The 24,562-nt window shown below is 47.3% G+C and overlaps 1 protein-coding gene across 1 annotated transcript in view; it reads right to left on the bottom strand.

Moving 5' to 3' along the window:
* Positions 1 to 1,766: 1,766 nt before the first annotated feature.
* LOC128406087 (BCL-6 corepressor-like protein 1) overlaps positions 1,767 to 24,562 on the bottom strand; it is a 52,012-nt gene continuing 29,216 nt past the window's right edge. Inside the window, exons 7-10 of the mRNA XM_053373130.1 lie at positions 20,347 to 20,492; positions 19,185 to 19,262; positions 4,294 to 4,447; positions 1,767 to 2,981 (exon numbers count right to left, since the gene is read on the bottom strand). Coding sequence (XP_053229105.1) covers positions 2,699 to 2,981; positions 4,294 to 4,447; positions 19,185 to 19,262; positions 20,347 to 20,492 — 661 coding nt within the window. The 3' untranslated portion in view covers positions 1,767 to 2,698. The remainder of the gene's footprint in view (positions 2,982 to 4,293; positions 4,448 to 19,184; positions 19,263 to 20,346; positions 20,493 to 24,562) is intronic.

Genomic DNA, 24,562 nt, shown 5'->3' with positions numbered 1-24,562 from the left:
ATTCTGGGAAATGAGGCGACAGTCCCACATAACACTCCTGACTAGAAAGCCAACCTAACTGCTGAAGACAAAGTGGGAGATAATCCCAGCTAGGGAGGACAGATTTTTCAAACCGATCCTCCTCCCAGGAATAATAGAAACCTTGTGTACAGCTAAGCTATGATGGAGCTGATCGGAGATAGGAAACACCTGTGGACACCTTAGCTGCTGCTGACCATTGGGTAAGTTGGCTGGAAGTGCTTGGAGTTGAAGTCCACCCACAGCAACCAAAGGGCCACAGGTTTCCTGTCCAAGGACAAAACCTTCCATGTTGAACAGACCGCCTGCCCCCCTGCAGCTAGTCCTTCCCTTTGCGCAGCACTGACAGGGAAGACTTTTGCAAAGACAGGATGCTGCTGCAGCAAATCCCACCTTAGCTGAATGGTATGAGGGATAACCCAGCAAAGTGCCTTAAGATTTTTCTGCAGCAGATAATTATACTCTGGTACTGTTTAAAGTGAGTATAGGGAACCTGTGACTCTCAAGAGTCCTTGGCCATTGCCCATGCTGGCTGGGGTGTTCCGAGTTTCCCCAACATCTGGAGGGCCACACGTTCCCCACTCCTGGTTTAAAGAGGAGGCAAAGGGGGCTAAGTCCTAAAAAACCAGCTGTGTGAACAGAGCACTTGACTCCTTTAAAGAAATTAGAACATTGGGTTTGGATAGAGCTGGGAGAGAAAGTGTACATGGAGGCTGACCCTTTCAACTTCCTCACACCCTGTTTTACACAACTGGAATCACAGCAACTTTAGCTGAGGGGTGAGTGGAATGGGAATTCCAGTCAGGAAAATGCAAGTCGCTTAAATGATGCACCTTCAAAAAACACAATGCAGGCTCTCAAATTAAAACTGTCCTTCAAAATGCCTTCGTGTTCAACAGTTTAGGTGATGGACAACAGTATCAGAGCCAAAATCCATCTCCCTTCCTTGCTGATCTTGGTTTACTGGCCGGCCCGTACTGGGACTAAGAGCCCAGCACTCTCTTCCCTCAACCAACAACAGCTTGCTTTGTCCTGGGAGGGATATGGCAAGAAACTGTTTTCAAAAGTCAACTGTTATTGTACAGGTAAGCATCAAGTGGAAGTTGTAAACGGCCTTCTTTAGTCTGCACAACTCACTGCCAAAAATGGGTGGAAGAGGCAGCCATTACGGCATATAGATAACACCCGTTTTCCCCTCAGAGCAGAAGTGCTTCTATGATGGGGTTGCTTTCCCCCCCACCCCCACCCACAGCCCTATCCACCAGGCTTCAGAAGTAAGAGGCCGGACCCAAAAGACGAGGCAGGAGACTGAGGCTCTGATGCAGGTTTTTCTGTACATAAGTGTTTTTGACACCAAAGCGTTGCTTAAAACAAATCAGAAGCAGCAGCAGCTGCAGCAGCTGCAGCACATGCCCCAAAGCCTTGGTGGAAGAGAGAGATGGTGGCGGAGAGAAGGGAACGCTGTTTGCTTTTTCCAAGGAAGGGGGCCAGAAGAGGCAGCCTGCTTGGAAAACTGATTTTGGAGCCGTGCAAGGAAATGCAGCTCCCCGAGTGGGAAGGGGGGGGGAACACAACACAAAAGAACAAAAATGTCACCACCCAAAACAACCTCCCCAGAGCAGGGGAAGAGCCAAAATAATAAGAGATTGTCCAGTCCTTGTTAGCACCTGTACAATAAAACTGTACCGCACACCCCCACACCCTGCCCCCCTACCCTCCAAATGATCTCTCTCTCTCTCTTTCTCTGCTGCCCCCACCCCGTTGAAGACCGTATTGCCTTGCCAGCCAAACTGATTGAACCAGGATGAAATTATAAAGAGGGAGTGGGGTGTGTGCAAATAAAATAGCTGAGACCACCAGGTGCCTTTGGCTGTGTAATCATTCTGTTTCGAAAAGTGGCTGGCTGGACATCAGAAACAAAATAATATGATAAAAAAGGGCAGGGAGGGAAATGCACCCAACCAGGGGTGCCAACTTGAATAAAGTACTGGGGGGGGCAGGTGTCGCATCGCTTAGCTGATCACAAGACGTGATGACCACACACCATTTGAATGATTATGCTCCTCAACTTTGGGGGGGGGGCGGCCCCTCAAATAATTTATTGTGGAAACTGAAGGTTGGCTCCTACTCACCCAACAGAAGCTGGGTGTCTCTAAAACAGAGGGGGGAGAAGAAACAATAGCCTCCCTCTCGCTATTTCATGGAGGACAGGAGAAAGGAAGGCCCAGCTTAGTCAATCAGGGGAATCCCAGAGGCGATGGTGGCTGCAGGAAGTTGTCCCCTGTCTCTCCACTCCCCCCCCCCCCGAATCACAGTGATACAGACTTAGCAAGAACAAAAAAGAAAAAGAACACCACAAATTAAATACTAATTTAAATAAATACTCTCGGAGAGCTTGGGGGTGGGGAAAGAGATGCAGTTCCATGGAGAGGCTTCCAAGCCACCGTGGCCCTGCAGCAGGTGAACGAGTGCAGAGTCCAGGGCACAGGTGACGGCAGCTTCCTACCCTCAGGGTTCGTGGGAAGGTAGGAGGGCAGGCAGTGAGCACCCGTTGCAGTTCGTCAGGGAGGACCAGGCAGACAGAAGCCCTGCCCTCGAGAAGGCCACCTTCTCTCCTTGGTCCAGATTATTGCCTTGCAGTGCAGTCTGACGCCGACAGAGGGGAATGCCCAGCCCCCCATCAGCTGCTCCAGGCCTCCAACATCACCTCCGAGCCCAGCAGCTGAGCCAGCTCCAGCTCATGGCGCACCAGCTCCACCGTCTCTGCAGCACCCAGAGCCAAGGGGGGCGCCATGTGCTCCTGGATTTCTTTTGGGGCTGGCACCTGGCTCAACGACACCTGGCGCTGGAACTCCACCTTGGGCAGGGTGGTCACCTCAAAGTGTGGGAAATGGGCCTGGAAGATGTGGGACGAGAGCTTCAGCCGCTTCAGCATGTCCGAGAAGAGGAACCAGTTGCAGGGCCTGGGCAAAGGGGAGAAGCGTGGTGGTCAGTAGGGACATGCTCTCTGTGCCCATCACTCCCCTGTTCTCCATTTCACTCTCCCCCTCCCACCCCCACAGTCAAAGTTCTAAAAGCTGAAATGCAAGGATTGAAACCTACCCATAAGCGACACCATCCCATCTTGATGGAAGCCCATTTTCCCCATATGTTGCTAGATCACAACTGCCATTATTCTTCCCACTGACCAAACTGGCTGGGGCCAACAGGAGTTGGAGCTCAATGACATCTAGGGGGCCACATGTTCCCCATCCCTAATGTACTCAGAGCAACTGCCCTATCTTCTAGTGCCGTGTTTCCCCAAACATGGGTATCCAGCTGTTTTGGGGCTATGATTCCCATCATCCCTGACCACTGGTCCTGCTAGCTTAAAAAGTGCTCGCGCTGCAACTCCACGCATCCTCTCTCCCCAGCCGTTAGCACCCACCTCACATCACCCACGGCTACAACTGCCTGGTGCAAGTAAGTGAAAAGGATGGTAGTGCTTTGTTTTTGAACACCATGCTTCTAACCCTCATGGGTGCCCATTAACTTGAATACACTGCAGCCTGTCCCTACTGACATCTCAGCAGTTGGCTGGGCAGAGGAGGGGGGAGGCAGGACTTGGGTCAGGTAGTGGGTAGCTTGACTCTGTGCTGTGCGGCCCTCCCCCATCCCTCCCCCAGCTTCTGCCTAATAAAAAACAGAACCAATGACGCAAAAGCACAAGACATTCTGAGATCTGCTTCCTTTGCATCCTTTATCTGGGTCACAGCATTGTAACGACTGCAGCACCAGCAGTTTGGAATGGTGCTTTTGCAGATGCAGGATCTTGGCCATGACCCTGCCTGCCTTCACCCCCATCCTTTTGGAACCATGGAGCTCCCACCACTTCCATGCTTAATATGCAGAATAGGCATCATATACCCCCCCCCCAAAGCCTGTTATTTTGTCATGGTTTGCCAGTCTCTCATTTGTCACAGCAGGCTCTCTGAATGCCCCTCCCCTCCTTGAGAAGCTGGCAAAACCTTGCTGTGCCTGTGTGAGCTGGAGAAGGAAAGGGAAAGCTGACTTGCAAGCAAATGCATGTCTCCTCATCCTTTCTCCAAGGCTCTCAAAAGCTGTTGTCTGCAACAGACCCATCCTTCCTTCCCTCCTGCTCACCACCTTCCAATGACACTGGCCTTCGGACTTCAGGGCTCCTCTTTCTCCCAGGGAGTAGTGGGGTGGTACAATTTGGCCCATTCTCAAAAGCTCCCCAAGCTCTCCCAACAAGGAGATGCCGCCATTACTCACCCCTGGGAGACAGACACTTCCAGGTTGTAGCAGGGGAGCAACGGCTTGTTGGAGAACTCAAACATGAGGTGGCCCGAGTCCTGCTCATCGTCCTCCTGATCAGAGCTCCCGGGAGGGTTGAGCAGAAGGTCACAGCCAGTTTTCTCTTTCCCCTCTGAAACAAGGGATACGGGAAATGGAGAGGGAAGTGAGGGAGGGGAAATGCCACGGGCTCAAAGAACTCTGCACGCACAAGCTTGCTCCCTAGCCTTCCCTGTGCCCAGTTCACTTGCTGGGCAGCCATCACCATAGCAACCCAACCACGGGCTGCAAAAGAAGCCCAGCATGTAGATGCCTGGAGGAACACCTGGCAGAAGCCGATAGAAATTTAGAGACCACTATGGGGCTGTGTTATGCTGCAATGCTACAGGAGTGCAGACGGCTCAGGCTGGGTGAGGAATGTAGCTCTGCAAGAATGACAGCTCCTGTTTTGAAAAACCCCATGCATCTAGCCTTTTTAGGTGCAGAGAAGCATCTGGCAGTGCAAGTAAGCTGGGTCTCCTGATGTTTCAGAAGTCGGAATGTAAGATTTCCAGGGGTTGGGGTGCATAGCTCATCAGCCCCTCCCAGGATCAGCAAAGGTAGAATAAATGACAGACATACAAAAAACCCCAAACAGTGGAATAAATTGTGCATAATAAGGGAACTTATGCACAGTGCTCAATCCTTGTCCTTTAGAGCTACCTTCTCCAATGTGGTGCCCTCCAGTTGTTTTTAGACTACAACTCCCATTACTCATGACTGTCAGCAGTGCTGGCTGGGGTTGATGGGAACTGGGACCATGCAGCATCTAGAAGGCACCAGGTGAGGGGAGGCTACTTTTGGCAGGCACAAAATTCAACTCTTCTGGACTGCATGGATGCAAAAATGCTGGGTTCCTCTTTCCCACATTTAAACAGAGAGTACAAACAGTCTTAGATACATACTGCCTCTCATTTCCCCACTCTCTCCACTCTCAGGATGGGAGAGACCAACTTCCTGAGGCACAGGAGCAGCAGGCTCTTTTCTCCCACAGAGAATGGCTGGAATTCTGGCACAAGGTATGCCAAAAGTCACCCATCTCTTGCTGCCTACTGCTTGCCCAGAGCTGCCATTAGGGCAAGGACAGGGAACCTGTGGCCCACCAGATGTTGCTGGACTCCCAACTCCCATCAGTCCAAGCAAACGGTTAGGGATGACAGAAGCGGAAGTCAAACAGCACCTGGAAGGCCACAGGTTCCCTGTCCCTGCCTAGGCTGAAGAAGGGAAGGCACCAGCAAAGGATCAAAGAATGGAGGAAACTGTTAGGATATAGTTCCGTTCCACCTTAAATGGTCAGGCATGATTGTTGTGTATCACATGCCTGTTTCGTTCCAGCTCTCTCTCTCTCTTTTTTTTTAAAAAAATAATTTTTATTAACCGACCAATCAAATCAAATCACATAAATTCCAAATTGCAAAGCCAAATTTTAAATTTTTGTTGGGGGTACCCATATTTCAAGTTCCGAAGGGGATCCAATCATCTTCTTGCTGCTGCTTTCAAGTCCACAAATCTGTCCAAATAATGTTCACAGTTCTATCCAATCCTTTCTTGTTGTTTCTTGTTGTTTTCCACATCTCTTCTTGTTGTTTTCATATATTTTTCCTTTCTCTTTGTGACCTCTGATGGTCTCCACAAGCGGGTTAAGACAATTTGTAATCCTGTGTAGGCTTTTTCCGTTCATCCAAGAGCCATATCAGACGGCTTCCGTATATCATCGCTTCCGTATATCATCGCTTCCATATTATGCTTCCATAAATAAAAACTCTCTTACCGTCGTTAATCTTCACTGGTCTGTCGCTCTCTTCTCAGTCCTTTGAGGAGGTTCACTAGGAATCCAGTATGAAAACAAGTCCATTCCTCCTCCCGGTCATAAATCTTTCGACAAAACCAGCCAACATGGCGACTCTGTTTTTTATTGCTGCGGCATTCCAAAAGCTCTTGTTCTTTTCTCAATCTCCGTAAAGCAAACTTTTGGTTAGAATTAGAATTCATTTCCACACAGTTCTTAATCATCCTGCTTGGATCAGTTAAGCAACGGTTCTATCTTGAGGAGGGGTTATTGGTTAATCACATAGAAGAAAATAAAAAGAGTTCCCCCCCCCATCCAGTCCCGCTGCCGACATTCCAAGCCTTTGATGTATTCTTCATGATATATTCCTGTTGATCCAACCCGTTGCTCTTCTTTCGCAGAGGTCCCTTCAATTAGCAGTCTTCACTCCCGTTCTTCACTTGAAATATGTGCATTTGCTTCTTTCTAATTGTTTATTTTCAATTTGCTGCAGCTAGTGCGCGATCAGAGACAGCGTCCAGGAGAGCCGGAGTCCACACAAGGGCATTCTGCCTAGTGCCCTCACCCCCTTCTTTCGAATCCGGGGGTTATTTATGGGCACAGCAGGCAAGGGCAGTGTTCCCCATTCCCTTGGGGCAACAAGGGAGGCTGCATACTCCCATAACAGCCTCTTAATTACCTCGTGTGGGCCGGAGAGATGTTATTGTCGGCCATCTTCCAAGGTAGTGTTATGTTTTGCAACTCCCAGTTGTGTTTTTGTCTTTGACTTAGACATACCTTTAACCTGGCTTGAGTTGTCAACAATAGTAACACATGCAACAGCTGAGTTAGCAAACTCTTGAGAATACCTCTTGGGTGGTATGCCCTTTGTCATTCTCTCAGACCTGCGTATGAGGTGCAGATCTTCCTTGCTGACTGGTTCTTCCTCTGGACTTTTTGGAGAACCACTCCCAACAGTAAACAGTGGTTCAGTCAATTCTAGTTCAGCCTTAACCTGTGAAGGACTAGACATTGTGTGTGAACCCCTCTCAATGACTGTGTCAGCAGAACTCTCTGAGCTCTCTCTGTCACTCTCCGTATCAGAGTACTCATCTGCATTGTCATCAGTGGGAAATGTGTGGAGACCCTCTCTCTCCTGTCTCAGAGTGCTCTCTAGAAACTTTGTGAGAACGACCTGACCAGATTCAGACAAAATTACTCTGTAGAGACCCTTTTCATAACCCACAAAAATGCCTTTGGCATTTCTGACCCCTTGTGGAGTTTCTGTATGGACGTGAGATCCAAAAACCTTAAAATGTGTTGCAGAAGGTTTCCTGTGGAAGAGCTTCTCAAAAGGAGAACTTTCCATACCTTTTGAAACTTTTCTCACCCAAGTGTGACAAAAAGAGGATAAAGATTCAGCCCAGAACTCATGTGGCAAATGTGAACTCAGCAATTGTGCTCTCATGCCATTTTGCAACTCTTTGTTCACCTTTACATACACTCTTGTTCCATGAAGCTTCAGATACAGCAATCTTATGCTCTATCCCTCGTTTCTCCAGGAAATCCTGAAAATCCTGTGAAAGAAAAATTGGCTTTTCATCTGTGAAAAGATAATCAATATTAGCATCATGAACAGTCTTAACCTTATCACAAAACTCTTTAAACCTTGCTAAGGTTTCTTTTGGTGATTGCAATACATATATCCATACATCTTGAGAATAGTGATCAACAAACACAAGATAGTATTTAGCATTGCCTCTAGATGGTGCTAGAGGACCAATTACATCAGCATACACTCGCTGAAAAACACTGTTAATTTTTGTTGCCTTTCTTCCCGTGGCTTCTTTCAATACACCTGCAAGAGAAAGCATTTTAGATTCACATGCAGTGCACATTTTGTAATCATTCTCATCAAAAATCAATAGATACAGTCCATCTTTCTCTCTGGCAGAAAGCTACAGCTCTCCGTCTTTAAAGATTTTGCAACTCTGCTTATCATAGGACAACATCAGCCCTTTCTTTGTCATCTGAGAAACACTCAACAAATTGAACTTTAAGTAATAAACATTACTTATAGTCAAGTTCAGACTCATTACTTATAGTCAAGTTCAGACTCTCCAGATAAACAGTTCCAATTCCGGTAGCTTCCATCTCCTGACCGTTGGCTTGAATCACAGTGAAGCGTTGCTTCTCAAACGTAGAAAACAATTCCAGGCGTGACGTGAGGTGCTTGGTCGCTCCAGCGTCGATAATAAACGCGTTTTCTACCGATGATGTGGCTTTTGGCGACATCAAGGCCTTTGCTGGTCTTGCCTGCGACTTGGCACGACCCTTGCCTGAAGCCTCAGGCTTTGCAGAGCCCCCTTTGGCTCCTTTCTGTTGACGTGGCCTTTTACAGTTCCTCTGAATATGCCCAGGCTGGCCACAATTGTAAGAACGAACAACGTTCAAAGCTACAGTCTGCTCCTCTGTAGCAATAACAGTGGGGGTGCTTGAACTCCGAGCTTCACTCCCCCCATCAGCAACAGCTATTGCAGCAAGTCGGTCTCTCTCATTCAGAACCACGGAACAAATTCTCTCCACCGTAAGATCCGCGGCAGGTAGAGAACCAAGTTGACTTGCAACGGTTTTGTAAGTCTGGTTCAAGCTGTTAATAATCATAAAACAGAATATTTCTTCCTGAAGAGGAAAATTTCTTTGCGCCATCTGCTGGCGTAGAAATTTCATCTCTGTCAAATGCATTTGCACATCGCCATCAGGCTTCAGTCTCATGTTTGTGAGTTTCTCAAAATGCAGCAGCGCAGTGCCAGCGGCATCTCTCTGATGAATTCGCGGTAACGTTTGCCAAATCTCACGCGCGAATTCCAAATCCGCAATATGCACAAGTTGATGGTCAGAAACACATAAGATGATAGCCGACCTGGCCTTCACATTCTGTTCATTGCAAGCTCTTGTGGGAGCTGCTGGGATGGGATTTTCAATCACCCCAAATACTCTCTGTCTCTGAAGTAGGGCTTTCATTTTCAAAGACCATGAGGAATAATTGTCATTAGTTGGGGGGGTGGATAAGACAAACCCACCCCTTGCTTGGCATCCATCTTGATTCCAAGTGTCAGCTCTCAGCTACAAGCATAAAAATCCAACAGTCTGTCAGCTGGCTCCCGGGGCTTGTCTCCGGTGACCTACTCCGGCTGGTATCACGGCAGTCCAGAGAGGTCTTGATAGGCGACATCCCCCAGCGTGGAAGATGCACACCCCCTTCTCCCCTTGCATACCAGCAGGAGAAAGAAGATAGTCAGAAAGTCTATTACATTTCTACGGTTTATTTCTGACTTTACATCTGTACAAAAACATGTCTGTTCAGTTCAGTCTCCTCCAAGCAACTGACTAAGACTTCCTTCATACATGCAACAGGAAGGTCTCATATTACACACAGAACAAATCCCTGTGAACTGCCTGGTACATTCTTTCCCAGGACTAGCCACATCATGTGATGTAAACATCGAGCTGCTTGTTTGCAGCTGCGTTGTACTCATATCCCAACAGTTCCACGGGAGACCGGTGATCGTCTGGAGACGACGTGTAGGCTGCCTGATGCCTCCGTCTCCCTGGCAGTATCCCAACAACAGGTTATGGGCCCAGATTCACGGTGCTTACAGGAGAGTAAGACTGCTGAAGACTGCGAGAGGTATGTGGAGAAAAGCGAGACTTTTCTGTGCCGCAACAGAGTCTTTGAAGTCCGAGCCAACTAATTAGGCTGGCAGAGAGAGCAAGCAGGCCTCGTAATTTACAACCTGCCAAAGATAAGGAGCTTTTGAAGGGAATAAGGCTCATGGCCGAAGTAAAGAGCTGAAATGGAGCTTTTACAAGCCTAAAATGGGGTTCCGTGCCCAAAGCTTAATGGCCACAACTATCAGACCTGGGCAAGGTACTGCGAGGGCCAGATGAGACAGTTTGGAGTGTGGCACACTGTTTCTGAAGCCCCTCCAGTTCCTCTGACAGATAGATGGAGGGCCGATGATTCAAGGGCCATAGACGTGATCGTCTTGTCCGTCTCTCTGGAGGAAATTGTAACACTGGCTGGCAACATGACAGCAAGTCAGATGTGAAATGCTTTGAAAGTAGCCCATCTGACAGCGTCTCCAGCACAGAGTTTGACTGCCTCGGAGGTCCTGGCTGTTTCCCAGATTGAGAGTGATTGCAGGGATGCCGAGGGCACCGATTGCAAGCTGCAGGGGGAGCTGACTGTTACGTCATCCCAGACAGCATTCTAGCCTCCAGGGGGAGCCAAGGAGTCGGCAGTTGAGAGAGCTCTGTTTCCTGTGAGAACCAAGGTCGCCTTTGCAGAGGCCAGAAGGCGAGATGTAAACAGAGACAAAAGCCTGCAGATGGCCAGGAGCAGGGGGGCAAGCAGCAGCCCAGGCTGGTGGAAAACAAGGTTTTGTTTGCTGGCACTGCTGCTCCAAAGGCCAAAGCCAGATTTGTTGTCGATTCTGTAGCCACAAGGCACATTACGAAAAATCAACGCTTGTTTATCTCCTTCACGCCTCAAGATGGAGAGATCCAACAGGCTGATGGAAAGACGTTGAGAGTTGCAGGAGTCGGGACAGTGAAACTGGCAAGTCTGCACACAACCATTAGTGAAGTACTTTTTGTTCCAGATTCTGCAGACAATTTGCTCAGCGTCCCACAGCGGACTGGGCGAGGCTTTGAGATTTCCTTCAAGAAGAGCGTCTGTGTCATCAGGAAGGGCAAAGAGGACATTTTGCATGCGAAGTTTATAGATGGCTTGTTCTTGATAACTTATGATGACAATGCTGTTGATGTGTCTAGTGTTGATTTTGGAACTTTTCTCTCTCTATCGGTGTTAAATTTTTCTCAAGAACTTTAGTTTTTAACTTGTTCAATTTAAATCCTGCCACCTGACCAAATTCTTGAATTAGTTCTAAAACTCTTTTAGTACTAGATTCTGGCTCCTGTAGTGTCAAGACTAGATCATCTGCAAACGCTCTTAATTTAAACTGTTTGGCTCTGACCTGTATACCTTTAACCATCCGGTCCCTTCTAATCATGTTCAGCAAAACCTCCAGGACCGAGATAAAAAGCAGAGGGGAGATTGGGCATCCCTGTCGTGTCCCTTTGTCTATCTTAAACTGTTCTGTAACCACATTATTTACAATTAGTTTAGCCGTTTGTTCTGAATATATTGCACCAATACCATTCTCAAAACCATGGCCTACCCCCATACCCTGTAGGTTCTTTTTCATAAAGCTCCAAGAAATGTTGTCAAAGGCTTTCTCCGTGTCCACAAATATCAAAACAGCCTTAGTGTTTATATTCACTTCTAACTTCTCCAAAATGTCAATTATATTCCTTAAATTGTCCGACAGATGTCTACCCGGGAGAAAGCCCGCCTGGTCCTTATGAATCTCCTCAATCAGCACTTTTTTCAATCTCTTAGCTAATATGTCAGCAAAGATTTTGTAATCCACATTTAATAGTTCCTAAGTTGAGTCTTTTCAGTCTCTGTTTTTGGTATTAGTGTAATGTAGGCCTCTTTCCACGATTCTGGAGCCCTTTTCCCCTCCAAAATTTCATTACAAACTTCCTTCAATGGTTGCAATAGCCACTCTTTCAACAATCTGTAGTAGCAGGAAGACAACCCGTCCGGTCCTGGAGACTTGCCCACTTGCATACTTAGAATGGCACCTTCTATCTCCTGGTCGGTTATCTTACAGTTCAGCATAAGTTTACTTTCTTGTGAAATTTTTTGTAATCCATTTGTCTTCAAAAATTGGTCTATATCCATTTCGTTCTGTGGCCCTTGTGCATAAAGTTGTTTAAAATATTTCTGGAAGCAATTCTGTCTACAAATCGGGAGAAGCAGACTTCCTGTTGGTACTTCCCCTTTTCAGTGCCAAATTGCTTAAAAATTTAGTATAAATTTCTCTTCTTACCCCTACTCACGGGTAGTTGTTTTCAGACCGAATTTCCAGAAAGGAATCGACGCTCTCCGACAATGGCTTGCGGCTTCGCCCCGCGAAGACGGTACGATGGTACGCGACTCTCAGCTCCGCGCCACTCACCCCCACTCCATTCAGAAGCCTTTAAAAAGGCTCCCTTGCAGTCGGGGGGGGGGTTGCAAATGGAGCCCACCGAGTCTCCACGTTCGCAGGCTTCACCGCCTGCGATTTCTTCGGGTCTCCGCTTCGCTGCAGCGGCCAGACCCACGCTCCACGGGGCCGGTTCCCTCCGGAGCTCAGAGGGAACCCGCCATTAATCGCTGGCGCCGACCGAAAGGCAAGGTGTCTAGGAGACAGGCTTCCAAACCGTATCAGCTAGTCCACGCAGACCTGGTTGGTCCACTTGCACCCTCTTTGGGTGGAGCAAGATACTTCATGGTTTTAATTGATTCTTTTTCCAGGTACATTCGTGTGTTTATGCTCCAGCAGATGTCAGAAGCGTTTCCTAAGTTCAAGGCGTTCTGTGCTTGGTTGGAGAATGCTCACAATAAACGCATTGGCTGTTTATTTTCTGATCGAGGTGGTGAATTCACTTCTCTCTTTTTTTAAAATGATATTTATTACTTTTCAAACAATTTCAACACAACACTACAAGAAAAAGAAAAAAGAAAAAAGAAAAAAGAAAAAAGAAAAAAGAAAAAAGAAAAAAAGAACAATACAAATGCAATACAAAAACGCTACATACAAAACAAAACAAAAACAAACAAAAACAATTTAAAAACACCTCAAACATTTTCAATATCCTATCTTTCATTCGCTTATTTCCAACGACCTCCTCACACCTCCCTTTTTGTATTCCACTTTTATTAATTGTTTCAGCAATTCCTTTCCATCTTCCTCTGTTTTCTATCCTATAATTATCTTAACACATTCTTGCCTTATTTTTTCCTTTAATTTTCTATTAATCTATTTATACTTAATTCCTTGTAACATTTCTACTAAAGCCATATAACTTCATTCCAACATTCTTCTAACATTCATTAATTTTACCATATTTCTATAAATAGTCTATAAACTTTTTCGAGTCTTCTTCCCCCGACTCTTCTCCCTGGTCCCGGGTCTTGCCAATCATTTCCGCCAATTCCATATAGTCCATCAACTTCATCTGCCATTATCCAACACTTCATTGCTTTCAAGAAGCAACCATTCTCTCAGCCAGCAAAAAGCAGATGGTTCACAACAAAGTTTAGGGGTCTGGCAGGGCAAGTCCACCTCCTTCTTTGGCATCCGTCAATATCTTAAATTTTACTCGTGGCTTCCTGCCCTGCCAAACAAATCTAGAGACGTCCCTCTGCCACCTCCTGAAACAATCCATCCCATCCAAAGCTTGCAATGTTTGAAACAAAAGCAACATCCCCGACAACACAGCCACCTTCATCCCCACCACAGCAACTCGGCCCAACAATAACAACTTCAGATTTGACCATATTTCCAAATCCCCCTTCTCTTCAATCCAATGTCCTTCACAGTTGTCCTTGAATAAATTCACATTTCCGGCGGTCATACTAACCCCCAAATACCTCTCTTTCTCAACCGATGTTAGTCCTGTCTCCTCCTGAAACTCTGTCAAGCTTTCCTTTTCCTCAGGTAGGGCTCTGATCCTCAAATTCATCGGTTTCTCTTTAAGTTCAATCATAACAAATGTCAGCTTATGTTCGTCAAGTTGTCCTTGTATGGATGGGGCTCTCTCTCTCTCCAGTTGAATTGCTTTAAATTCATCAGCAAGGGTTTTCTCCTTGACTTCATCCGCAGTTTGCCGTATCAGAGTAGATTCCTGTATCAATTTCTGGATGGTTTCTGTATTGGTATTCACCTTTTGTCCCAGATTATTTAAACTTTCTACCATTAACTCTATTTTAATATTTGCAGCATCCACTTTCACATTCATCACGTCTGTTTTCTTGTGAAGCTGTTCCAGCGAAACGTTTATTTTCCCTAATATGACCGCTAAGGCCTCTTCTGTCGACATTCCGTCTATTTTTTCCTTTCCATTTGCCATAACACTTAAGAGACTCAAGGTCAATCCCAGAGTCTCACACTTCTTATCTTGCAGCTGGAAATTCCCCTAGCCCAGCTCCTATAGAGCAAACAATTTCAAAAGCTTCCACTAGGGGAAACAGTTTCTATTTGTATTAGTCAGTACTGTCCTCTTTTAAACAATGTTCCAATAATCCAAAGTTAGTTTGAGTTTTCAGTTACTTTTACTCCTCTTTAAAAGCAGCCGGAGACAGTAGAAACAATGTATTCTCTTATTTAGCTACCTGTCAATGAACGTTCTAAACGCTGTCAATGCACATTCCAAAAGACATCGATCCTGCTAGCAGCCCGTTTCCAGGGACTGATCGGCGGTATTTTAACTCTCTTGACTCTCTCCTACAGGCATATTCAGTCCACCACTTCCCCCCTCTTCTCCTGCCTCCAAAGGGGGGGTTTAGTTCTTTGCCGATGGAGATTTAGTCTTTTTACAAAAGGGTTTCCAAGACTTCAGCTTGCAGGCTCATTGCTTTAATTTATTTACAAAAGGGGAGGCGGACTTCCTGTTTTGAACCTCCCCGTTTCGATGCCAAATTAAACGTTTAAAAATCCAATTCTCCCACTTCAGCTCTACTCACGGGTAATTACTTTAGAGTCCAATTGTCCACAGGAAAAAGTCAGTGCTCTCCGGCAACAGCTATGCGGTTTCGCTCCATTGAAGAAGCAGACGATTCGAAGCACCACGCCGCTCACCCCACGTCACTCTGGATCGCCGAAACCGGGTTTCCCCACGAGTAGGGGAGGCGCAAAAGGTGCCCGCCGAATCCCACGTTCACAGGCTTCTCCCGCCTGTGATTTTTACGGGTCTCCGTCTGGTGAATTCACTTCTCAGCAGTTTGAAGCTTTCCTGACTGAGAAGGGAATCCAGCATAGCCTCTCAAGTCCTAGATCTCCATGGGAGAATTGACTTTGTGAGCAAGCAAGCCAGACTTTGCTGCAAGGCCTAAAAACCTTACTGAGCTGGAAGCCATGGCCGACCAAGCAGCTACGCTGGTGGCATTGGCCCAGGAGAACCGGACCTTCATTGCAGATTATGCTCATCGCACCACCCCGTTGACCTGGCTACTGCGCCCCAAGACGCCGTTTTCCTGGGACAAGGAGGCAGAGGAGGCGTTTCAGGGTTGAAGGCCTGTTTCCAGAGAGCGCCGATCTTGCAACATCCTGATCCCTCTCGACCCTTTGTGGTAGAGACCAACGCCTCCAGTACGGCTCTCGGTGCCATCTTGTCTCAGCAGTACGGACCTGATGCGCCACTCTTACCCTGCGCCTTCTATTCCCGCCAGCTCCTTCCAGCGGAGCGTAACTATACTGTATGGGAGCGGGAACTACTGGCCATCAAGGTGGCCTTTGAGGTCTGGCGCCACCATCTTGAGGGGGCACGACACCCGGTGGAGGTGAGAACCGACCACCGGAACCTGGAGTACCTCCAGACCACCCGCAAGCTGAACCAAAGGCAGATCCGGTGGGCGTCGTTCTTTTCCCGGTTCCAGTTCCGAATCCGCTACATCCCTAGCTCCCAAAACCAGAAGGCGGGTGCCCTGTCCTGGAAACCTGAAGACAACGCAGACACGGTACAGCAGGCAGTACCCACCACGATCCTACCACCGGCTGCATTCCTGGCCACCCAGGAGGCTGAGCCACTGCAGGCTCGGGTGCGGAAACAGCAGCGGGTCGACGCGTGGGCCCAGGAACGACTCCGGGAACTGGCCGAAGGGTCATGCCCTCAGTATCCGGGGCTAGTCTTGCATCAGGGCCTTCTGCTGCATCACGGTCGCCTGTACATCCCGCCAGGGCCACTGCGGGCTGAGGTTCTCCAGATGACCCATGATGCTCCAGCAGCGGGGCACTTTGGGCGGTATCGGACCACCCATCTGGTAAGCCGTGAGTTTTGGTGGCCCCGCCTGAAGGCTGACGTGGATCGCTACGTCGCTGGTTGTGATGTCTGCCGGCGGGCCAAGGGCCCTACCGGGCGACCCCCCGGCCTACTTCAGCCATTGCCAGTCCCACCACATCCTTGGCACACAGTTTCGCTAGACTTTGTAGTGAACTTACCCCCATATCGTGGCTGTACCTGTCTTCTAGTTTTCTCCGACCATTTCACTAAGATGGTGCACTGTGCCCCCTGCCCATCAGTACCCACAGCTAAGGAAACCGCTCAGTTGTACCTTCAGCATGTCTTCCGCCTGCATGGCCTACCTGAGCGTGTGGTGTCCGACCGGGGTGTTCAGTTCACATCCCGGTTCTGGCGAGCATTGCATCAGACCCTCAGGACAGAGGTCTGTCTCTCGTCAGCCTACCACCCACAGACCGATGGCCAGAAAGAACGGGCGAACGCGGTGCTGGAGCAGTACCTCTGGTGTTACTGCAGCTACCAGCAGGATGACTGGGTCGACCACCTAGCATTGGCGGAGTTCGCCTACAACAACGCGGTGAATGCGTCCACCCAGCAGACCCCGTTCCAGGCCAGTTACGGTTATCATCCACAACTGTTTCCAGATGTGCTGCCGGCATCCGCGGTCCCTGCGGTGACGGAGTGGCTTCAGGAGCTCCAGGCCCAGCAACAGCTATTGATGGAGCAACTGTGCCAGGCCAAGGAGGCGTACAAGGCCCAGGCTGACCGCCACCGCCAGGTGGGCCCGGAACTCCACGTCGGTGACCTGGTATGGCTCTCCACTCGCCACCTCCACCCCTCTCGACCTTCGCGGAAGTTGGACACCCGTTTCACCGGCCCATTTCCTATCGTGGACCAAGTCTCACCTGTGGCATTCCGTCTCCGGTTGCCCGCAACCCTGAAGGTTCACCCGGTCTTCCACAGGTCCCTTCTGAGTCCGGTGGCCCCACCCGACGAGTTCCATCCGAATCGTCCCCGACCGCAGCCAGTTTTGGTTCAGGGGGAGCGTGAGTACGAGGTGGAACGCATTCTGGACTCCCGATACCACAGGGGAAAGCTACAGTATCTCATAGACTGGAAGGGGTATGGACCGGAGGACCGTTCCTGGGAACCAGCAGCCAACGTCCACGCGCCTGCCTGCCTCCGAGATTTCCATGCAGCGTACCCCAGCAAGCTGGGTCCAGACCCTCGATTGAGGGGGGGGCTGGGAGGGGTGGTGGTGTGATGGCCTGGGAATCCGATTCAGAGGATGAACCGGAGGAATCCCAGCCTGCACAGGAGTCCCCGCCTCCAGGGCCGGCTGAACTGGGGCAGGGCCTTGATTCTGATGCACCTGCACCTGTGCCGGATCCTCAGGAGCAGGCACCAGGTGAATCCATTCTGGCTCCAGAGGTAGTTGAGGACTCAGTGCCTACAGGTGAGTCTCCCCCTGGGCCCAGTAACCCTTCAGCCTCTCCTGAACTGCAGAGGCTCAGGGCAGAGAGGCGAAGGGAACTGGTTTCTCCCAGGAGGAGTGCTCGCCTTAAGGCCAGGAGAGGCGGGTCTCCTGGGGGCCGGGACCGCCCCTGGCCTCAGAGAAGATAAAGGCCAGTCAGCCCGGTCCCAGGTTGCGGGAGCATCATCATCATTGAGTACCTGCTCCTGTCCGGACCCAGACCTAACCCTCCAGTGTTCCTGTCCCTGCTCGGCTTCCTGCTTCGGACCTCGCCCCACTCCTTGCGAACTGTTTCCAGGCTAGTGACCCAGGACCGGACTTCGACTACGTCAACGGTAACCTTCCCCCTGGGACCAGCACACATGCCAACAATCCTACTGTTCAGGATTGGAAAGCTCTGAAGCGCATAGCCCGCTATTTGAAGGGGACTTTGCACTACAGGCTGAGGTTCACCAGTCAGAAGACTGCAGGTCTTGAAATCTTTGCAGATGCTAGTTTTGGAAGTGACACAACGGATGGTACAAGCACTTCTGGAGTATGCTACATGTACAACCATTGTCTGTTTGACTGGCTATGCAAAAAGCAGACGACAGTAAGCCTAAATTCCTGTGAAGCAGAACTCAATGCCCTGTCATTTTCACTCATGGGTTGTGAATGGTTGATGCAACTGTTTCAGGACATCAGTTTCTGTGAAATGTCCTATACAGGTGTATCAAGACAATAGATCCTGTTTGGCTTTGCTGAACTCAGAGAGTTGCAAGCAAAGAACCAAGTACTTACAGATTAAGTTACATTGTGCAAGAGAGTGTATTCAGAAAGGACTCATTCAGGTGTCCTACATGCCAGGAAATGAAATCCCTGCTGATCTGTTGTCTAAGGTTGTTAACAGAGAACAACTTAAGGTTTATGTACAGATGTTGCAATTGGGTTGAACCACAGGTACTACAGGTTACATGGAAAGGGGGAGGATGTTAGGATATAGTTTCATTCCACCTTAAATGGTCAGGCATGATTGTTGTGTATCACATTCCTGTTTCGTTCCAGCTCTCACTGGGAACTTCCGTTTTGTATATAGCTTTTGTTCTGGCTGTTTTCCTGGACACGGAGGCAAGCAGTCATGTTTTTCCTTTGTTCTGATCTACGTTGAATAAAGCTGTAAATATGCTCTCCTGTCTACATCTTTCATTGTGGAGACTGCTGAAAGGGTGTGCACGGGCCTTGGAATGTCTCTGAGGCTCGTGTCGCTAATTGACTGATGCTGTTCCACAGGAGACCGGTGATCGTCCGGAGGCGACTGGGGGCCTGCCTGATGCCTCCGTCTCCTTGGCAGTATCCCAACAGAAACATCCCAAGGTGCACTTGTGAGACCAATATGTCTTGAGCTTGAAGGGTCAACCAAACCAGTTTCTTCAAAGGGCAGTAACTGAGCAAAATCACCCACCATTTGAAGAAAATGGTTCAAACACATCTTTGAAGATCTCTCTCCTCCACTCAGTACGCTGCAGGAGCAAGTGGTTTAAGACCAAAAGACAGAGTGCTTGGGAAACAAATAAAAAATGCCCTGCACTTCATTCCCTTGCTCCAAACATCCTGCCTCTAAGGATGGAGGGAAGCTGATCAGCTCCACTACTTGTTGTTCCAGGGAGCAGGGAAAAGAGGTAGGTGGGGTCTACTCACCTAATATAGTGCTGCTGTAAAAATCCCAGGCTGTATGGGGGTCCCCTTCAGCTCGACCCTGCAGATCCAAGAGGTAATCTGCAAGAAGATAAAATGGAATAAAGGAAGCTGAGATGTCAATGTGTTTTCAGGTGCTTAGGCAAGGTTCCCAGAGAGTAAGATGGGGGAATTTTTGACCTGGTGTGCCAGATATTTTATCTCTCCCCATCCTTGTGGCTGAACTTTTACAGGTAGGCAGAGGCAACCCATCTGCCATCGGGTGACCATTAAGTAGGCAATCTTGCCCACTTGTTTAAGTTAACTTGCAGAAGGAAAAAGTCACCAGGAAGCAGCAAGGAGCAGAACTGAACTCTCTCTCATCAGGTGATGGGTGGGCACTTAAAATACTGATGCTTTGGCTAAGCATACCAGCTCCATGTGGGGAACAGGCAGGCACAGCCCATGCAGAACTGAACAGCCCATCAGCTGATTTCACCCACCCATCAAAGTGATGTCAGGTGACTGACCAGAGGGGGCACAGTTTAGAGGAAATGGCCTCATGGGCCAAACTGGACCCAAGATTGGCCTGCAGGATGAAGGCTCCACAATCCTTGCCATAAAGACTGATTAAAGCAGGGTTTCCCAAACTTGTGCCTCCAGCTGTCGGACTACAACTCCCATCACCACAAGCTAGCAGGACCAGTGGTCAGGGATGATGGGAAATGTAGTCCAAAAAAACAGCTGGAGACCAAAGTTTGGGAAACCCTGGATTAAAGGGATAATTCAATGTGGATTTATCACAAAATATTGTGATGTTATGATAAATCCACATTGAACTTTGCAAGCCTTTAATGAGAGCAAAAATCTTCGTCTTTTGCTCACAGGTACCTTCTAGCAAGATTCATGTAGGATTCTAGTCTAATGTTTTCAAGGTAGAGCCCTCCAACATGAATCCGTCCAAAGCCCTCCTTAGAGGGAAAACTAAGCACCAGAATCAACCCATTGAAGCATGCATATATCCTGCAGAATGATGTCCTTTAGTGCAAATCAAGCACTTTCCCTGCAAAACCCATGTGCGTTTTCAACTGCAGCAACACATACGTCATATCTAGTATCCAATGGCCGGGGGTGTGTGTGCAGGGGAATAAAATTGCTGTCTTACCTTTGACAAATGGAAACCTACCATTAAGGAAGTTTTTCATGTTTTCGCTGCTGGCCAGCTTCAGGGCAGTCTGCCCCGAATATGTAGCCAGGGTTGGGTCAGCACCGTAAGACAGCAGGAGCCACATGATCTCCAAGTTGTCATTTGCTGCAGCGTCATGGACAGGCCTGCCAAGAGACAAAGAGTTTTAAATTGGATTTCACAGAGTCAAAAGGCTGGAGCTGACCAGGGTTCACCCATTCCTCCCTGGCCTTTCCCCTTCAGGGAACCCTTGAGGAACCTGCAAGGGACCCTACCCCTCCTGTTTGCCTTTGTAAAGTGTTGTGTACTCTCTGTTAATGACAGGCGGTAAGCTCAGCATCTGATTGCCTACAAGAGGTCCCAGGTTCAATCCCTAGGAGCTTCAAGTAGGGCTGGGAGAGACCCGTCTGAATAACCAGAGAGCCTCAGCCAGCCAGTGCGAACAATATGCTGAGGTGGATGGAAGGGTCCTGTGCTCTGCTACATATTTTTTTTTTAAAAAAAGATATTTATTAAAATTGTCCATTATAATACATAAAAAAATCAAAAAAGAAGAAACAAAAAAGTTTAAAAACACATAGAATTCAGAATCCTTATTTTCAATAACATATTTCCCTGACTTCCCCACACCTCCCCCTCTTGTATTCCAATTCAAATTGTTGGTTCAACAAGTTCTTGTCCCTAATTTTTAACCTTTTTATACTTTATATTTTATATTTAGTTCATTTTGAAAAACCAATTTTGCCTTGTAGACATCAATGATTATACATCAGTGCTTATTCTTAAAGCCTTTTTCTAAAGTCGGCCTAAATTCCCTTCCACGATTTCCTCAATTCTCATACAAATAACAAAACAAGAAAAAAGCAAAACAGATTATAATTATACACCCTTTGGATTCTCAAACTCCACCCCCCCTTTCCCGGTTCCAATCCCCAATAAGCGTCCATCAATCAATCTACTATCAGCCTGGAGACCTCACATCCGAGGCTCTTAATTCTCTCTCAATTCCTCTCTGCCGGTTTTTTTGATAGTCCTTGGTATTAAACACCAAATCTCGGAGAAGCTCTAGTCCAATAGAGTCCATGTTTCTTCCAGCCAGACCTCCATACTTAAAAGTGGAGCCTGAATCTTGTTTCTTACTCCTTTCAAATCCAAATGTCTCCAAAGCTCCAACTTCCACCTTGATCAAATTTGTAATCCTTGGGTCTTCAGATCTCCACATAAGGAGATCTCTCCATTCTTCAGTCTCCAATTCAGACCAAATTTTCACCATCAAGTTCTTATTTTCCTTTGTAGCCATCATGTCAGGCCTCTGGCTCTCCTTTATCATCTGTAAAATTACAGCTCCTCCTTCCTTTTCCTCAGGAACAACATATATCTCTTTCTTCACACTCTCAAAGCTCTCAAGTTTCTCTTCTTGTCCAGCTGCATGGGCTTCCTGAGTCAATTCCTTATCAGATTCAATGAGTTTGTTTGCTGTTAAGTCCAGAGTTGCAACATTTGTAGCCAAAACATCAATTTGGCCTTGTAGCTTTCCCAAGAGAACAAAAACTCTGTCCAATTCAGCTTGAATTTCCCCTCCTTCAGTCATTCTTGTAATGTCCCAAAACCCCCTCTAGAGGGATTTTGGTTACTTAGTATTCTTTCCAGTTCAAATCCAAAAATCAAATTAGTTTGTATCAGTTCTTCCTTGTTTTCAACAAAGTATAGTCAAATTGTAACAAATATAGCCAGCAGAAGCAGCAGAAACAAAGTTCTCTTTTTCCGTCTTGACAGCTAATTTGACAGCTGTCAAACTCTTCAATACCTTCAACGGGGGGGGGGGGTGGCACTTCAGCTCCCAAAATTAGCTCTTATCCTCCAGTAAGGTTTCTTCTAGTGCCAAATCGTGAAATTAATGTCTTTTGCCCAATAATAAAAGAAAAAATTCTCTCGACCTTAGTTAGCAGGTCCTTGCTTTAGGTTGTTTACAGGACGAGGAGGCGGACTTCCTGTTTGCGCCTTCCCCGATCGTACCTAATTCACCAAAAAAAAATTTCTTTAAGAATCCAATTTCCGTACTACTCACGGGTTGTTATTTTGAAGTCCAAATCACAAGAAGAAGTCAGCGCTCTCCGGCCATGGCAGCGCGGCTTCACTCCACAGGAGAAGCAGTCGACTCTCAGCACCGCGCCGCTCACCCCGTCCCCCATTCCGAAGCCTTTAAAAAGGCTCCTTCGCAGGTTGGGGGGGCGCAAATGGTGCCCGCCGAGTCACCAGGTTCACAGGCTTCACCGCCTGTGATTTTTAGGGGTCCCCGCATCGCCGCAGCGGTACGACCCTGATCCTGTGGAGCCGATTCCCTCCGGAGCTCGGAGGGAATCCGCCATTAGCCGCTGGCGCTAACCCGGAAGTCCTCTGCTACATATTTTAAATAGGGAGAAATTAATATGGAGAAATGTCCACTGTTGGTCTGTCCTTGGTAACTGAGCAACGACCGTATTATTAATAAATAATTATCCCGAGCTGCAAAGATTTTAAGAAGTACCAGACATGAAGGAGCCACAGCTCAATGGCAAAGCACATGCCTTTCAAGTACACGGGACAACAATTTAGTCCCCGGAATTACTTGATAAAAGATCCAGGCACTGCCACTTTGGGCTTGGGACATTGCAGAACCGATGCCCCTCAGGGTAGATGAGTGCATCAGACAGCCCATCCATTGCATCTTTCTCATGGGGTGAGGGGACTGGACTGCTTTCAAGACCACAGAGGGATTCTTGCTGAGCCTTCTCCCTAGCATGCTATTTTTCTATGTGCAGGGATTTTTAAAGAGAGAGCAGCTCCACTTCAGCAGACAGTTCTCAACCTGCAGAACTTGCTGAAATTCAGTGCAAGATCCTGACCTTAAACTGTATTATGAATCTGCTTGTTTGGTATGGATCAGGGACTGGATGAGGTTGGATAAGCAAGACACATTAGAATTAGAAGGACATGACAATAGATTTGGTTGGCATGCATATTTATGGTATGGGAAAAGGAAGATTCACAGAAGTTTCTATAACCATATAATTAGGAAATCATTAATGAGAGTATAGGAGAGATATAAAGATTTATTGGAACAAAAGATCCCTTGGTGGATTTCACCACATGAAGCATTACTGCTCAAACCACTTGGAAAGAAAGGAAAATGGCTCACATATGTTGATCTATTAAAGGATCATGATGGAAAATGGAAATTAAGAGATTATGACGAGATCAAAGATCATTTTCAGAGTTGGTTGCACTAGCAACAATTATACGAAACATATAAAGAAGACAGTAAGAAAGGATTTAGCTACACAAGACCTAGATTCCAAACGGAAGTGATTGAAGGGAAAGTGAAATTACTGAAGGCCGCTTACAGCATACTATTAGAATGGGAGACGTAAAATGAAGAGGTAAAATCAGTCATGATTAAATGGGCACAAGATGTAGGCCACAATATTATGATGGAAGATTGGGGAAAGTTAAGGAAAACTGAAATAAAATTTACAGACTGTTCCCTGTTGAAGGAGAATTATATGAAGAAGATGTATATGACACCAGTGCAGTTAGGGGAAATGTACAAAACTAGTTCAAATATATGTTGGAAATGTAAGGAAAAGGAGGTGACATTTTATCATATGTGGTGGGATTGTAATATAATAAAAAAAAATTTGAGAAATGATACACAATGAAGCGAAGAAAAGGTTCCACTTAACGTTTGTTAAAAAACCTGAAGCATTTCTGTTAGGGATCGTAGGGAAAGACCTGCCAAAAAAGCTGAAAAACATCTTCATGTATGCAACAACGGCCGCGAGAGTCTTAATAGCACAAGGATGGAAGACTGAATAAATCCCAACTAAAGAATCATGGCAAGAGAAACTGATGGACTATGCAGAACTGGCAAAGTTGACACATAAGCTACGGGACAAGGATAACTGTGACATCAAAGATGAATGGGAACCCTTTATAAACTATTTGAAGACGCAACAAAGTGAATTGGACTCTTCAGCAAGTTTTAAATAAACACTCACAAACTCTTTATTGACAATAATCAGTTAGACAACTTAAGGATTTATACAACTTTGTAACATGCAGAGAATAGCATTCATAGAGAAACCAAAGATTGGAACTGAGGGAAGTCAGGGGGTGGGCTTTTTAGGGGAGGGTGGGGGGAGGGAGGAAAATGGGGAAAATATTAAGGAAGACATGT

This window comes from Podarcis raffonei, chromosome W (genome assembly GCF_027172205.1).
Source record: "Podarcis raffonei isolate rPodRaf1 chromosome W, rPodRaf1.pri, whole genome shotgun sequence".
NCBI classification, from domain to species: Eukaryota; Metazoa; Chordata; class Lepidosauria; order Squamata; family Lacertidae; genus Podarcis; species Podarcis raffonei.
The sequence above is the reverse complement of the archived record's forward strand: the minus strand, read 5'-3'. Positions and strand labels throughout refer to the sequence as shown.